Genomic DNA, 17687 nt, shown 5'->3' on the forward strand with positions numbered 1-17687 from the left:
AGTGAACTTTTTTTTTTTTTTTTTGCTTCTCTGAAGTTGAGCTAGACCAATCTTCGCTTTGCCCCTAACTCACCCTCATCCAGATGCTGAGACAGGGTCAGTCCTTTCTAAAATGCAGAGCCTTTAACCATCTGAGACTGACCTTGGAGAGACACCTGGAACCGATTGACTTTAATCAGAGATGCTCTCTGAAGCACCTTCCTTTTTTTTTCTTTTTTTTTTTTACCTTGCCGAATTCAACGAGGTACTGTACTGTACAGTATGGTGCGATTAGATCAGTGAACGTCTGTTCTTCTCACAGTAACTGTGAACTCAATCACTTTTGACTTCTTCAGTTCCCGAGCCAAAACAATGAGGCCATAGTGCATAAACATTATTCACAATCCCTTGAGCAAAAAGCTGAAGAAAATGTTCTCTTAATCCCCTTGAACACAGTCAGGAGGACTATTTCTCAGAAATACCATCTCTTTTTGTTTCAGAGTTGTTCTGTCCAGAAGGTTGTCAGGTCAGCGATCAACTCTATAATTTAAGAGCAGATCTTACCTTAAGGGATTCGTGAGTGAGAGTATTTTTAAAATATGTCACTATAGGACATTGAGAAACCTCTTTGTTATGCATTTGTGGTGGGGCGCTTCAGCACGTATTGACAGCTGGAGGTCTCCGGTGGAGACGAGTCGATTCTGTCTGGGCTTTTGTCACAGTGTGGTCGCTCTGTTTGCGCGCTTATGAACACAAAGGCTACTGTGCTGCCGTTTGCGTGCAAACCCCGGTATGCAACGTGTCTCTGTTGATTAGTTTCTCTACCGGGAGAATCCACAGATGACTGTGCTTCCTGTCGTGTTTATTATTACACTACATTATGGTCACTGTTGTAGCTTTAATTGATGGCTCTGTTCTTTCCTCAGACAACCTGGAACCATTTAGTTGTACCCACCATTCCTGTTTGCTCTTATAAATGTTGAGAATAAATGGCAAGTATGTTTTGTTGTAACTAGGTGCTGCTGACAGGAAATAAAGAAAGAAATTGGATTCCTACAGTACATATTTTATCTTTTTTTTTTTTAAATGTGAAACTGTTTACTGGAGTGTTATTTTTCTCCATGTAAATTTCACACTTTTTTAGAGGAAGTGGACAGAACGGGGGTAGGGTTGCATTATAAATGTCTTTTCTGTCATGTTTGATCAATTTATTGCATCATTGTTAAAATATTACCTTCTTTAAAAAAATAAATGTATTGGCCACATCACAAACTTTTAAACAATATGCCATGGCATCAGGCCTTGAAATTACAGTAACAGCAAATGTGGGTGCATTTCAGCAATGGCGTGGAACAAAGTCACACAATAGACACTTTGGCGGGTTGAATTTTATATAGAACATGCATTTTTAATATGCATAGTCTTCTTAAAAGGCATCTGAAATATATAAACTAAGTGCAATGTAGTGTTGTCAACAATATAGCATTTTCGATACTGATTCTGAAATATCTGAAACGCTTACGATATTCATTTTCAGCTTAATTGATATACCTGGTAATTATTTCACTTGTTTCGTTTGCTCCGAGGAACATTGTTGGTTACAGTGCATATTGCGCATAATTTTACTCATTTGTGCAGATTTTGTGCTCAAAGTGTGCACACATAAAGCTGCCTCTCAGAACAAAATTAAAGTTTTTTTTTTGGCTTCAAGTATTCACGTAAACAGTCAGTTATGTTTTAAGTGAACGTAAACAGTTGAGAAAGAAAACGCATCCATGGATTCAGTCTTAAAGTGACAGCAACCTAATCTAATGGCTGCCAAATTATGAGACATTAAAAATATCTATCTGGCCATTTCTCCCCATTGTATCAATGTCAATGAAAATACTGAGTGTCTAATACATTTGGTAAACCACTTGCCACAGTGGCTGCTGAGCAGAAAAGTGTCTAGCCAGGGCATTGAATGTGATTGTGAATATACGTAACACGCTACTAAGAGCTTCAAACTAAACTTTAAATAGCTTTCAAAGATATGATGCCACTTTAGACTTACAAACTATGGAAGTAATACAGTGATTGTTTAGTCCTCAAAAGCGTCTATTGAATCATTGACTTTATTTACAGGGATATGGATAAAAAAAAAAAATCCTGTGTGCCCTTTACTCTTGATAAAAGCAGCCAATCAGGTTAGAAATTGCCAGAATGAGAAAACAGAGAGTGACAGACAGTTGGTTGTGCAACAAAATTTAACTTTATGGAAATGAGCAGTGATGATGCAGCAACTACTGTTTGATAAGAGAAAACAGACAAACAAAATATACATTACATACAGTAACACAATAAACATGTTACATTTAATCTAAATATGCTAGATTTTAGAATAATATCATTTTTTGCATCTGCCCACATCCAGATCTTTGCTTTATTTTGTGATGGCAAGCTGACTCCCTCACAAGTAGGCCTAATATTGTAGCTTAAAAAAAATCTAAACACTTGCAAATGAAAGAAAAGGCCTACCTCCGCTCTCCAGAAAATACATAAACTATGTATATTCACACACACTTCTCAGATCTTTACATTTTCATACATCATTTTGTGCTCACATGTTATTTGATCCTAATGTAAGAATGATGTTTCTACCACAGAGGGTTCAGGGGTGAGCACCCAGGGATGCCAGGGAGGCTGTCAGACCTGCTCCGTTTACAATGGCTGTCTGACGTGCAAACCCAAGCTTTTTATTCACCTGGAGAGGGACGGGATGAGGCAGTTCGGAGTGTGCCTGGCCTCCTGCCCCAATGGTTTCTACGGCACCCGTTCCCCCGACAGGAACGACTGCATAAGTAAGACGCATATTTCACCTCACCTTCTCCTTGAAATATTTACACTACAGACGGCTTTGTCTTAGTTGCGGTGTAATGAAACCATGGGCTTTGATATGCATGCTACTGCATTCTCTTCTCAGTTCATGTGGTAATGAGTGCATAACCTGTCTTCCAGAGTGTGGGTCAGAGTGCGACTCGTGCTTTAACAGGAACTTCTGCCTGCGCTGCAGAGCGGGATCCTACTTGCACAAGGGCAAGTGCATGGAGAGCTGTCCAGATGGGCTGGTGCCCAGCGATACCAAGAAAGAGTGTGTCCCTGGTGAGTGCTCAATTTAGTGCCACAGATATATAATAGACTAGTTTTTTGCTTCCTTTTTCTGGCCACCAGTGTTGTGTAAGCTACTTTGAAACTGTAACTTTCCAAAAAAGTTTCCAACTTTCCAAACTTTCCAAACTAGCTACAAGCTAATCATAATTTTTTGTAGTAAAACTACACTACACCACAAACAAATGCAGAAAACCTCTATCTCTAAAAATGCTACTTTCAGGAAATTGAAAAAATTATTAAACAAATTTTTGTCAAAGTTGCTATTGTGGCTTTAAAATGGCCAGAGACTTGCTTGTGCCATTATATTGTTAACATTTTACCAAAATCAAGCTCAAATGGAGTTATGATGTTTTTAATCAGCACATTTCTGAGAATTTCAGGGGTGTTTTGTCCGTAATTAGAATTAGTTTTCGTAAACTTAAACTCGCAATGTGGGTGCTCACTTTTTACTGTCATTTGGCCAAAATCTCATATTATTAAAGACACAAAGTGCTACGCAGGGACTATTTAATGGATCATCAACAAATTCTAGACTAAGACTCTCTTTTCTGCTCATAAAATTCATAAAACATAAAGAAAATGCTGTACTTATTCAAACAACCAGTTCTTTATTTACCCTTGCATTGCAAACAAGCAGACCCAGTCCAAAATGAGTAAGGCACTTCATTCACGGTAGAGGCGGGACGGAGTTATGAGGTTTGAGTGACAGTTTGAGGAAAGATTAGTAAATGACAAAATATGGAGATACGAGGTTTCTGCCCGACAGCGATAATATTTAAGAGAGGAACACCTAAATGAACCGATTCACTAAAATGAATTAAACTTTCCACTGCTACATTTAAGACCGAGGGCCGTCTAAAATCAGCCATGTGGAGTTTAGATGCACAACAACATTACTACGTCATGAAATTTAAAAAAAAAAAAATTGGTGTAGAAACGTTTTCTCAGAATTTCGAGCAAATTTCACAAATAATCACAAAGAAATAAATGTTGTCCAGTTAGTAACGTTACTACATTTAGTTAGTTTCTCCACGAAAATTCTAGTTAATTTAACTGTGTGTGTGTGTGATGGTTTTACAGCATGTCCTGTGGACTGTGACTCCTGTCAGAACAGTGACACGTGTACGAGGTGTATGCCGGGACTCTATCTCCTGCATGGGCAATGTCATCACATCTGCCCAGACAAGTTTGAGCCCAATGACTCAATGGAGTGCATCCCAACAGGTCAGTCTCTGACATACTGCACATCTGCTGTCAAAACCCCTGCAGTGCTGTATGCGTGTGTTATATGACTTGTTAACTGTGTTTTAGTGCACTGCGAAGTGGGCGAATGGAGTGAGTGGAGCCCCTGTTCACGCTTGGGAAAAACCTGCGGCTTCAAATGGGGTGAAGAAACAAGGACCAGGAAGGTCCTACAGAATCCCTCTCCAATGGGGAGCCCGTGCCCACAGACTTCTGAAAAGAGGGAGTGCTTTGTCAAAAGAAGAAGATGTAAGTGGCCAGTATAATTATTGATAAATAGGCCCAATCGTCCCTGAAAACTGTAAGTCTGATCACTTAGAAAAGTAAAAAGCTACGTCCTTTGATGTATCATTCATGTTTGTTGAACCGTGCGGGCTGAGTGTAATATTAAGAACAAACCCTTAAACCTATGTATAAGAAGTAGTAATAGCGATGCTTGACTTAGCGAATGGAATTGCTAGTAGGCTGTTATCCATTTTCCACATCTACAAAAAAACATTGACTCTACTCGTTTTATTATCATATAAATGTTTGTTTTGTATCGTCTGGATTATAATTATAAATGTAAGAGCCAGAAATATTTCCCAACCGATGCAAAACAAATACATGGAGCAGATTCAAAGATCTGTAAGCTTACCATATTTGGCCAGTTATGTTTTGAATGTTTATTTGTGTAGTGGTATTTGTGGGGCATTGCTGCTTTATGACAGACAGCAGGCCAACTCGATCGCTCTCCACCTCATAAACAGTCAGGGCCTCAGTGCAGACTCAGAGAGAGGGAAATATAGGAGATGGAGATTTAAATGAGAACTTCTCTGACTCCAAAGAACAATGATATCGCTTGATCATGCACAGAAACAGGAAAACACAAATAACACGTCACAGTTAAAGGCCCGTTCGTACCTAGGATGATTACAACAATAAATAACAGTTCTAAAATGGTTCTAAATACAAAATAATAATGATAAAAATGACAGCCAATCAGAATCCACCTGCATTTAAACCACTAGATGACATAACTACAGTGTTTGCTCAGAATAAAAATAATCGATATTGTCTGCTGCTGTGGACACTAATTTAGTTATTAATATAGTTAAATATAATACTGCATATTGTATGCAGTATATATGCAATTAGCAAAATAAATCTGGTTGATTTTAGTCTAATAAATTCAGTATAATTAATAACTAACAGAACTGTTAAATTATCAGGTCACTTTTATTTGTGAGTTCCAAATCAGTCACTTATGAAGTTTCTTTTTATGCAGGAACAGAGCTGTCATCTCATCTTATTCTTTCATCACAAACTTTTGCTTGTGCACAGAAAGACTTTTCTTTCTATGTTAAATCAAAGGAGTCAGTGCAGTGTTGATCCGCCGGGGGCCACAGCTGAGGGGTGCGTTTCAGGCTCGGTTATCGACCTCGCCCCCGCTTGTGATTACCCAGCTGCCCCAACTCCTAGAACATCAACTGCGCGCTAATTATCTGCCGGGGTTCTGTCCTGTCCGTGTTTATGTTCCACATACACCAGTAGGGTCAGTGGTCCGACCCCCGCCAGCTCAAAGTAATCCCAAGCCGCCCTCTGACACTGATACATCCTCCTTGTCCGCCCCCCACTCCTGATACACACACACATGCAACTGCTTTACTTGTTGCCACAGCCAAATTCATTCTTCTCCTGTTACTTGTCATTTGTTTTTCTTTCTTGTTCTCCCTCTGACTAATCCTGACCTTTTTCTTACACAGCTTGTCCAAACGCAACCCCTGTCCTTTCCCTTTCGTTCTTTCTAAAAACTCAACTCCTGGTGTCAACATGTGCTCATTTAGGTTTTTAATATTGAGATAGAGACTGAGATAGATAGATAGATAGATAGATAGATAGATAGATAGATAGATAGATAGATAGATAGATAGATAGATAGATAGATAGATAGATAGATAGATAGATAGATAGATAGATAGATAGATAGATAGATAGATAGATAGATAGATAGATCGATAGATAGATAGATAGATAAAAATATTGATAGATAATTATCAAAACAATAGAAGTCTATGGAAAATCACTAGAAATATAAAAACAAACTTGTGTGTGATATAACATAGTGAGTTTTATTTTGAATATAAGTACAGAATCTGGATTCCCACCATTGTTGTTTTGCGTTGTGTGTGTGTGTGTGTATGTCTCAATCGTCCACTGAACTCTGTATGTAGCCCTATACACGCCTGTGCCCTCCACACTAGCACCAACTTCCCTAAGGGAGAGCAGCTATACTGGGCCTTCAAAGCCCGGGCATTCCTCCTGTGGGACGAGCCAGAGCCCTTAATCCCCGCCTGGCTCCTGCCAAAAGCCCCCGGACGACAGCATGCCTCCCTCTACCCCACCCCCAGGGTTCATTAATGAAAATGTGCCCTACTGCACCCGACATCATATCCTATTTCAACCACATCTACCTCTGTGCTCTTAACAGCAGCAGACTGGGATGAATTGGGTTGTCAGGGTTGATTTTAGAGTGTTTCACACTCTGACACACTTTTCATCTCCCTCCTCCTTTAAGATCTCCTTCTGTTCTCCCCTCTCAATCACTCTTTCAAGAATAATGTATAATCAGAGCCAGATGACTCCTCATGTCACCTATGTTGAAACATCTAGATAGACACAACTATGAGACAAACTTGTTCCAAAGCTTAGCTTGCAACATATCCTAGAGGAGGATGGAACTGCAATCCATTGATTCATCCAGAAATTATGAATAGACCCATTATCAGACGAATAGAGCTATTTTCAGCTGTTGATAGAGCACTTTTAAACTTATGCTCAGATTCAACTTTAAATGGAAGCCCTTTGCCATCCAAGAGTTAAAAAAACTTTTAGAAAACACTTCATTTCTCATGATATTGCACTTTATTCTAACTTTCAAAAGTTTGGGGTCTGTGAGCAGTAAGATGCAATACTTTTATTCAGCTAGGATCCATTGAATTGATCAAAAGTGACAATACAGACATTTATAATGTCAAACAAAATATTAAGCAGAACAACTGTTTACAACATTGATTGAGCTCAGCATATTAGAATTATTTCTCAAGGATCATGTGATCATTATTTTTCACTTTATCTCCTTTTTTACATTTTAAATGCACTTGTTTTTCAAAGGCAGAAACTGTCTTCTAAAACTAAAGGAGTATCCCAAAAGAAGAATTCACAAAATAATCTATTTCTCAATTGTTTCTCCTATAGAAATGAGATTAAATAGAGAACAAGTGGAGACTTTTCCAGTGGAACTTTCCTGTTGTTGTTTTTTTTTTTTTTTTTTTTTTTCCAGATTGGGCTCCTGTGAAAAAGACTATATTCTCACATGGATCTCCAATTTTCTGGTTTCTCATCAAATTCCTTCAAGGCCACATGATCTTCTATGCTACCCATTTTAATTTTAGTGTATTTCATGCTGGATGACATAAATGGTCTTATTCGTGTCAAAATTGATACGTAAATCTAACATAACTTCATTAGGTCTCTTGCATGAGCTTTGAACAAGCAACCTCTGAACCATGACATTTTCCTCTGGGATTTCCTCTGCTACTGCAGTGGAGATCAGATGCTCAAGAACATGCTGAGGAAATCACTCGTAATCATTTCGTCGCTTGACAGTTTGCTGAAAAACTTGACAGCTTTCCATCTCTGAAAGAGTGTCAGTAAACATCTCCATAATTTTTGCCACAGCGCTCTGGTCATGTTGCGCCTTGGTTTATGGGAAAGGCAGAGGATTACGCCTAATCCACTGATCTCCAAATCGTCACGACAAAGACAACAGTGTGCGTGAAGGGGAACTTCCTGTGTTTAAAGAGGCTGTCTCTTTAGAGAGGGGAGGTGACGACAGCGGGTGAAATGTGTGTGTGTGCGCGCGCGTGTAAGATTTGATCTGTCAGACACCGTACATGAGTCAGCCCATTCAGAATGCACAGTACAATCACAACATCCTCGAGCCCACGAGAGGTCGAAGAGGGGGATTTCACTTCATCCTCCTGAACTACTTTCAGTCACAAAACAAGAGCCGTCAGTGGCCCCCTATCATACCCCAGGAATGTGTGGGTCAGTGTGGGTTGCAGTGGGCAGGGAGTCCGGAGAGAGTGTGGCTGATTAATAGAGCCTGCTTTGGGGGGTGGGGGGAGCAGAAGCGGGGGAGAGGTGGCTGTCCACCTCAGCACTTTTCCAATCCTCATCTGTGCCCCACCGATAAGCCTCTGACAATAATGGAAATTGGCTAGCCGTGAGCGTTGAGCAACTGCTAGATAAAGTAATATTAACAGAATTTGTATTTTAAGTCTTTCTATTTTTGATGTGCTAATCGGTTGTTAGCTTATTCTGCTGTCAAACATTCAGCTGGGCGGCTTCACCGTGGTTGCGCATCTTGACAGTTTTATTCCAAAGAGACGTACTGTTCGCTAATTGCAGGAATCATGTTCCTGGAAGAAACTGGACTGGTTGCTCAAGAGCATAATGGTGATAATACTCTCTGACTCTGCAATTGATGGGACGCCGCCTGCCTTTTTGCATTTCCAGTGTCTAATTAATCCGAAATTAAAAAAGGTTAGATCATTTACTCACCCTTATGTTGTTCTGAAACCTACTGTATGCTGTTATATGTTGTTTAAGGTAGGGTAGGCAATTCCGGAGAGGCTAGCAATAGCAAGCTAACTTTGAAATTATAAGACCTTGCGTAAAAGCAGCATAAGCTCATTGTTTTGGTTCAGGAGAAACTGTAAATGGTGGCTGTTGTTTTTTGCGGTGCTCGGTAACTGTCTACAACTCTGCATAGTCTCAAGAAACACACTGGCGATGCGGGCAGCGTGCGCAGAGGTATGGAAATACATTTGTTGACAGGCAAGTAGGACATCCTATTATTGCATTCGGACCGAATGAAATGATTGGACGAACGTTTCTTGGTCCTAAGACTTCCACAGAATATAGATATAATTTTTTAGACCGCTTTAATTACAGCCCGTTCTCATCCCAAGGCGTCATCTAACTGACGCTTTTGACCATTTTGCCGCTTTATACAACCTTTAGCGTCAGTTAGATGATGCTATCCTCATGCTCTAACCCTACCCCAAACATAAACCTACGCGCATCATCTAACTGACGCTAAAGGTTGCCTAAAGCGTTTCATTCATGTTAAAGCATGGTCAAAAGTGTCAGTTAGATGACGCCTTGGGATGAGAATGTGTTGTCTATTATTGATTGATATCAGAATGTGAAGAGAGTTTCACAATCGGTCTGACAAAAAGTGTTTGTGAAAAACATTTCTGACTCTACCTGTAAAATATTTGATATCTTCACTTCTCAACAATGTTCATCGTGACCAAATTGGTCCAAAAAGAGCCAAAAAACACAAAAAGAAGTACCTTAAATTATATTCCATGCAACATTTGCGTTGTATTCTTTTTGAAGGAATAAGCTATGTGAGAAATTGACTGAATATGTTCATATTCCCAACACTCACCACTAGGATGTCATTTTCATTCTTGATATTATTTATATACCATATTAGTATTTATCAATATTTAGAATTTTTATTTCAGCTTTGTTTTATTTCAATTTGAGTTTTAAAGTTTCTCAGTAAACTATCCCTTTAAAACACTGTTGACAGTGTTAAAGAAAGACAAATTAAATGGAAAAAGTTGTTGTACAAGACTGTCATCTTGTGGTAGACCAGACGCAACCAATCTCACAACCCAACAGATGGTTCTGCTGTTTCACAACTTTATAAATGGGTCTTCAACCTGGATTCCATCAAACTCTTAATAATCTATGAAAAATACTTTTATAGAAGTGATGATTGCTGAAGGGATGTCTCCCAACCAAAACAGCCCGAAATTAAGAACAATGGTCATCTTAGGTTGATGAGTAATTCCATCTGGAGAGGGAGAGAGATGAGGGATGATGGGAAAATCACTAAAGCCTGATTAATAGAATGATAGAATGATTCAACATGCCTGTATGGGAAATAAATCAGCTCGGATGCCGGCCAAACTCTGACTGATCATATTGTGTGTGTGCTCTGGTTACAATACTTTCTCTTATTCCAGATTAATGAGCAAAAACATTGCGAGTCATTTTTCCGTGAAGTGTAAACATTGTGGTGATTAAAAACGTTGCGATTGTTACTTTTGAACACACACCAAACTGTAAGTTTAAATGTGTAACATGTTATTTTAATAGATTGTTAAATAGAATTTCAATTTTTATTCATGTGATGGCAAAGCTGAATTTTCAGCATCATTACTCCAGTCTTCAGTGTCACGTGATCCTTCAGAAATCATTCTAATATTCTGATTTGTGGCTCAAGAAACATGTTAAAAACAGCTTTTATTTAGTGGAAACCATTTTTTCCCCAGGATTTCTTGATGAATGTTTAAAATAACAGCATTTATTAAATTGAAATATTTTGTAATGTTATAAATGTCTTATGCTGTCAACTTTGATCAATTTGATGCATCCTTGCTGAGTTAAAGGGTTAGTTCACCCAAAAATGAAAATTCTGTCAGTATTTACTCACCCTCATGTTGTTCCAACCCCGTTAAACCTTCGTTCATCTTCCGAACACAAATGAAGATATTTTTGATGAAATCTGAGTGCCGGATCACTCCTGCAGGCTGCATACTAGTCCATAGGCTTCTTGAGGGATTGAAACTTGCCGGCCTCGAAAAGTTATTAAAGACATCATTAAAATAGTCCAAGTGACTTCAGTGGCTCAATCTTAACTTCACCAAGCGACGAGGAAACTTTTTGTGGGCAAAAACAAACAAAAATAACAACTTTACTTCAACTTTTCACTTCCTTTCAACTATTACCTTCCTCTATGAGCCTCTAGTCAGTAAACGTAGTGTGATAGCGTAGAGCTACGTCACGCGTAGGCTCACTATTGGCTGACACTGGTCATGTGTGTGATGCGTGTGACGTACAACAACAGATCGTATGCTTTTAAACTAGTAACCTGACTCGAGGCCCAGAGAGAAGGAAAAGAATAGTTGAAATAAAGTCGTTATTTTTGTTGTTTTTTGCACACAAGAGCATTGAGCCATTGTAGTCACTTGTACTATTTTAACGATGTCTTTAATAACTTTTCGATGCCGGCAAGTTTCAATCCCTCAAGAAGCCTATGGACTAGTATGCAGGAGTGATCCAGGTCTCAGATTTCATCAAAAATATCTTCATTTGTGTTTGGATAATGAACGAAGGTCTAACGGGGTTGGAACAACATGACGGTGAGTAAACACTGACAGAATTTTCATTTTTGGGTGAACTAACCCTTTAAAGTATATATTTCTTTAAAAAAATAAATGACTGTCCCCAAACTTTTGAACTGTAGTGTACATCAGATCATGACGGGGGGTTTTTTTGTGTTTTTTTTATTACTATTACTTCTCTAAGTGATCGGATTTTCACCTAGCAGATGATAAAATTGGCAAAACAGACAGATTTATAGCTACTGTGTTTTAATGTTCAAAAAATAGCTCACACTTTTACCAATTGTCCTTGCAGGTAAGCCAGCGAAAGGCCAGCGGCGGGGAGAGAAGAAAAAACGCTTCAACCTGCAGGAGAAAGACAACGTGGAGGCCCGTCGAGAAAGGAAGAGAGAACGAGAGAAGGAGACGATCGACCGAGAGGACTCGGAAAGCCGGAACAAAACAGAGCACCGTCGCAGGAGGGACCAGAGCAGGGACGCTGGAACAGTATAGAGAGATGCTGCTCCTCGCTGCTCCTCCGCTGCTGCTCTTCTTTCCCCTATCAGTCCGTGTCACCCCCTCACTCTCTTAACCCCTCGCCGAGGGGGTGTTGCTGCTACCTGTATAATTTAAACGTATACTGTATATGCACATGAGAGAGGGGCCGCTCGTCATCCACACAGTTGCAGACAGTCAGGACGCCCCTCGAACTTCTCCTCCAGGGGGCACCCTTCACCCCCGTGGCCCCGGTCTGGTGCTGGATTGAGGCTGAACTGTGCAGCGTGGGGCTGGGCATGTCCGGTGATCCGTGGAATGGTTTTTAAAGGGGGTCCAGGTACAGCACTGTATCATGGTTTGAATGTAGGTTTTTGAGACATTAGAGTTGTTGTATAAACGTCTGTATTTTTTTATTTTTTGGGGGGGCTGAGTAAATTAAAAATGAGCATGCTTACTGCCACCGCGGACAGTGCCTGCCGCCAGAGGCTGAGACTGCATGCTGATTGGTGTAAATGGCTAATGAACTGGCTTTCCTCATACTGGATGAGCAACAACACTCGCTGCAACGTTGTAACTTCAGTTTTCTCCGAACAAAGTGTTGATTTGCCTGTCTGTATAAACAGGATCTGAGTTTTCCATTGAAGCCATCTGACCAGAAATCAAAAGCACCTGTATGTCAAATAAACAATACTGAGTTTGTATTCGTTTGTAATTTATTTATTGTCTCAACAAGCATAAATATACATCAAACACAACAGTAGCTACGCTATAAATGTTTGGTGATGTATAACACCATATAAAGATTCAAGTATTTGATTTATTCCTCATGTATTATTTATCCACATTTCAATTTCTCTGATAGATAGATAGATAGATAGATAGATAGATAGATAGATAGATAGATAGATAGATAGATAGATAGATAGATAGATAGATAGATAGATAGATAGATAGATAGATAGATAGATAGATAGATAGATAGATAGATAGACAAAATTATATACAAAAGTAATAGACAACAAAATTATGATTTATGTTTATACTGTTCATATAAAAAAAATATACACTTGCAATTGGATGTTACAAAATTTGCTACTTTAACAATAACAGGGATTGTTATTAAGGAATAATGTTCAAGAAGTTTGTAAGAATTCCATTTGTATACATAAAATCTAAAATAAAACACACAGAGACACACGCACACACATGTAATTACGAGAGAAATTGATACTTTTAACGAAAATGTCTTTTATACAATTTTGTGTCATACATTTCTGTTCATATACATGAACATAGGCCTATAAGGCTTTCTAATGTATCCTCCCTAGTTGCTTTATTAGAAGGTTAAAATTATGTTATCCTAAGACTACGGCCCAGCATAGTAATAAAGTTAATACCAATAAAAACAGTGTTTTTTTTTTTTTTTTTTTTTTTTTTTTTGTCATTTTCGCGAAGTTTGGGCTGAAATGTTGTCGGGTCGTTGTGCGCGTCTCATCCACTCCAGTAGGCGGCGGTGACGGTTATGATAGTGGTCCGTCACCACCGCAGTAGCGTTTGCACGAGCAAGACAGCTGTTTAGAAAACGCGACTTTTTCAATCTGTGAGCTTTCGTATTACGTAGATAAACATACCAATATCTTTACTCTTAATCATTTAGCTCGCCTAATATATCGGTAGTTAAAGTATATGTTGTATCTAAAACTGTTGTGGGTGTCTTGTCTTTGAGATGGCGGTGTGTAACTTTTTTATCAACGCGCTGTGACTTTTATGATATAACTTCACAGCCTCCGATTTTAAATTCTTCGTCGTCATCGTCAGTTTTAGTCATAAAGAACAGGAGCTTAAACAGTCATGTCAGTGACAGGTAAGTTAGATTCGCCAGATGAATCCGATGTTTTCCCCCATCAGTCCACTGTTCTGAGTGAAAGGACTCTGACACCAGAAGAGATGGAGAAACTCACAAGTGACCGGGTCTTAGTCTCAGACTTCAAGCAGCAGAAACTCGAAACGGATGCTCAGAAAAACTGGGACTTATTTTATAAAAGAAACACGACGAACTTTTTCAAAGACAGACACTGGACCACCAGAGAGTTTGATGAACTGAAAAACTGCAGAGAGGTAACGTTAAATGATTTTGCACGCATTTTGTACATGTTTAAGTTCGTATGGATGAGTGTAGCTCTCTATTCTTTCAGTCTCAAGGACAGAAGCTGGTGTTGTTGGAGGCTGGCTGTGGGGTTGGAAACTGTATTTTCCCCCTTCTGGAAGAGGATCTCAGTATCTTCATCTATGCCTGTGACTTCTCTCCACGAGCTGTTGAGTTTGTGAAGGTAAAAGTGATGGAATTGTTTCCTTTCAATGTAAAAGGTCAGTTCACCCCAAAATGTAAAAATTATCCTATAATTTACTCAGCCGTAAGTCATCCTAGGTGACTTTTTTTTTTGGTTACATTTTTTTTCAGCCAAATGCAATATGAGGTAATGTTAAAAAATATCCTGGCTCTTTCAAGCTTTATAATGGGAGTGAATGGTACCTTGATATTTACAGTGAAGCACACAAAAAACGGACTCGCCCATCTTAAAAATGCTCCACACGGCTCCAGGGGGTTAATAAAGTCCTTCTGAAGTGAAGTAATGTGTTTTTCCATATGTATAATTTTACAACAATAAACTATTGTTCCTGGCGGAAGAGTGACATCTGACCCGACGCATGACATATTGACAAACTCAGAAGCGCAGAGGATAGATTAAAACACCAGTCACGGTCTCACATTTGAACCTTCAACGTCTAAAACGGTAATTTGTAAAGAGAAATGTTAGAGAATTTGCATATTTAGCTTGAGTTTGTTGCCCAACCCTATTTGTTTGAACAGCGAGAGATGTCTACTCTCACCTTAGCTGCTCCTACATCCTACGTCATATGTCAACTAATTCTCTCATGAACATGTAAACAGACATTACCAGAAGTTTTTAAAGTTATAATTATGAATATTTTTCTTACAAAAACAGAAGGCCTTTGTTAACCCCCTGGCGTCGTATGGATTACTTTTATTATTGAAGGATGCATTTTATTATTCTTTTTTTTTTTACTAAGGTACTATTCACTCCCATTATAAAGCTTGGAAGAGGATATTATTAATATAACTCTGATTTCTTTTGGCTGAAAAAGAAAGTCATATACACCAAGGATGGTTTGAATGTTACTTTTTGGGTGAACTCTTTAAAACCCACATCTGGTCAAACTTTTTCCTGCCATTGAATGTTGCACATTCATACGATAGTTGTATATTGTATGTAGTCTTTATTTATCATTTTTTATTATTATTGCAGCAAAATGCCTTGTATTGCACTGAGCGATGCCTAGCGTTTCAGTGTGACCTCACTAAGGATGATCTTCAGGCCACCATACAAGTGGAAACAGTAGATGTAGCCACATTGATATTTGTTCTGTCTGCAATTCATCCTGAAAAGATGCAGAAAGCCCTAGAACAAATTTTTAAGGTACTGGTGTGGTCAATCTGTGGTTTAAGGTATCACAGTGCATCAACTTTTTATTTAAAATAAGTAAACTTATGACTGATGGTGATTTTGCATAACTCAGTTTCTTTGCTTTTGAAGTAATTTCTCCTTCCTAAACAAACTTTCAGGTATTAAGACCAGGAGGTATTGTCCTCTTCAGGGACTATGGACTGTACGATCATGCCATGTTGAGGTTTAAGTCAGGCAATAAGCTGGGGCAGAATTTCTATGTAAGACAGGATGGGACCCGTTCCTTTTTCTTCTCAAGAGGTCAGTGTAAACTGCTTGTTTTTGATCATCTGTCTTACTGCATTGAAGTTAATGTATTGTTTCTTTTTTCTTTCATTTGTTCTTCTTATAGAGTACTTAGCTGGTTTGTTCCAACAGGCAGGATTTGAGACTCTTGTGAACGAGTATGTGCTGAGAGAAACTGTGAATAAAAAAGAGGGTCTGTGTGTTCCCCGAGTGTTCCTGCAGAGTAAATTTTGCAAACCTGTTCCCTCAGAATGACCAGCATAAATAAGCCACATTTTTGTACATTTTTTCCCCCCAGTCTTGTGCAGTAATTTATTGACTTTCTTCCGCAAATGTTTTTACTATCTCATAATAATGAAATAAAATCTGCAGATTTTTCAGTTATTTGGAATTCTTAATTTCAGACTAGGGTATTGTCATTTTACTTTTATTTATATAGTGTTTTATGCAAAACAGAAAGTTTCAAAGCAGCTTCACAGTAATAAACAGGAAAATAACCATATCAGTGATGCAAACAGAGTTGAATTTAGCTGTAAAGAAAAGAAAAAGTGTCATTGTTCTGATGAGGTCAGTTTGGTGTTGGTTCTCTTAAAGGAGGGGGGGGGGTGGTTGATTGCCATTTCACTTTTTTGATTTTAAATAGTGTGTAATGTTGCTGTTGGTGCATGAACAGTATATGCAAAGTTGCAGTGCTGAAAGTTTAGTGTAAGCAGAGATATCATCTAAAAATCAGGAAGTATATTGCCTACAAAAACGACTCGATTGGGACTACAGCTGGGTTTTAGACGTCACTAAACCATACATTTGTTAGGACTTGTGTTAGGAATTGTCTCGTTCAGTTCTCATCCAATAGTGTCAGTACAGTCAGATTAATAATATTGCTGAATAGTATGTGTATATCAGGGGCGTAGTTTTGATTTTGAAATTGGTGGGGATGGGGACATCAATATATAAATATATTTTAAATATTGCTAGAAATAAATCGGTATCACTGGATATTGGTAGGGACAAGTAGCAAAAATAGTCTGAAACCGCTGAAAATTGGAAACCGCTGATCCATGTTTTCCGCCTAAATGTCCGTCTGATCGAAAATGTCAGTAGCACCTCAATGCAGAACATGAGATCCACGGGGAGGAGTCGGATCACGATCCAAGGGGTGGAGATGGGTAGGATTAGGGTTGGGTTTAGGGATTAGGGGTGGGTTTAGAGATCAGGGGGCGGAGTTGGTTAGGTTTAGGTGTATGTAAGGTGGGAGGAGTTGGATCTGGATCCGACTCCTCCCCGTGGATTTCATGTTCCGCAGTGAGCACCATCTCGAAAATGTGGCCGATCCATTTGTTACAAGTCTTAACACAATCTAATCAAGTCCTAACAATTCCTAACACAAGTCCTAACAATTCCTAACACAAGTCCTAACAATTCCTAACACAAGTCCTAACACAAGTCCTAACAATTCCTAACACAAGTCCTAACACGTCCTAACAATTCTTGAATTGCGTCCTAACAGTTCCGAACCATAGACTGTTCCGAACCGCACTCAACGGTTGGCTGGACGGGGAAAAACAGTCATTTGTTCGAAACATAGTCATGTGACTATCGTCACAAAGCACGCCGTCGCCGGCGGGAGAAAAGCATCATCACTAACACGTGAGACGGTTTTGTTTTTTGATCCATAACGTGAAAGAGAAGCAAGTACGACACGATTTTGTATTTTGATTCAGGTGAGTACAGTTTATTTCACATATAACGTGAAAGAGAAGCAGTACGTTCGTTGTTGTAACACTTTTATTGAGTTCGGAGGCCATGGTGGTTGATATAC

General features: G+C 39.0%; 2 protein-coding genes across 4 annotated transcripts in view; both read left to right on the forward strand.

Moving 5' to 3' along the window:
• rspo3 (R-spondin 3) overlaps positions 1-12796 on the forward strand; it is a 55660-nt gene extending 42864 nt beyond the window's left edge. For both annotated transcript variants that reach the window (XM_089117892.1, XM_039650935.2), the window contains exons 2-6: positions 2625-2819; positions 2977-3120; positions 4210-4353; positions 4441-4620; positions 11914-12796. In XM_089117892.1, coding sequence (XP_088974018.1) covers positions 2625-2819; positions 2977-3120; positions 4210-4353; positions 4441-4620; positions 11914-12110 — 860 coding nt within the window. In that variant the 3' untranslated portion in view covers positions 12111-12796. The remainder of the gene's footprint in view (positions 1-2624; positions 2820-2976; positions 3121-4209; positions 4354-4440; positions 4621-11913) is intronic.
• Positions 12797-13616: 820 nt separating this feature from the next.
• Positions 13617-16252, forward strand: mettl6 (methyltransferase 6, methylcytidine). 2 transcript variants are annotated; one of them, XM_039650621.2, is made up of 5 exons: positions 13623-14213; positions 14291-14425; positions 15425-15595; positions 15742-15883; positions 15975-16252. In XM_039650621.2, exons 1-5 carry the CDS (start codon positions 13947-13949, stop codon positions 16121-16123), a joined length of 864 nt encoding a protein of 287 aa, XP_039506555.2. In that variant the 5' UTR covers positions 13623-13946; the 3' UTR covers positions 16124-16252. The 2 variants fall into 2 exon arrangements, with proteins under 2 accessions (XP_088974019.1, XP_039506555.2); XM_089117893.1 differs by lacking the exon at positions 15425-15595 and having other exon boundaries at positions 13617-14213.
• The last annotated feature ends 1435 nt before the right edge of the window (positions 16253-17687 follow it).

The sequence above is a fragment of the Pimephales promelas genome, chromosome 12, assembly GCF_988280905.1.
Source record: "Pimephales promelas chromosome 12, fPimPro1.hap1.1, whole genome shotgun sequence".
Taxonomy (NCBI): Eukaryota; Metazoa; Chordata; class Actinopteri; order Cypriniformes; family Leuciscidae; genus Pimephales; species Pimephales promelas.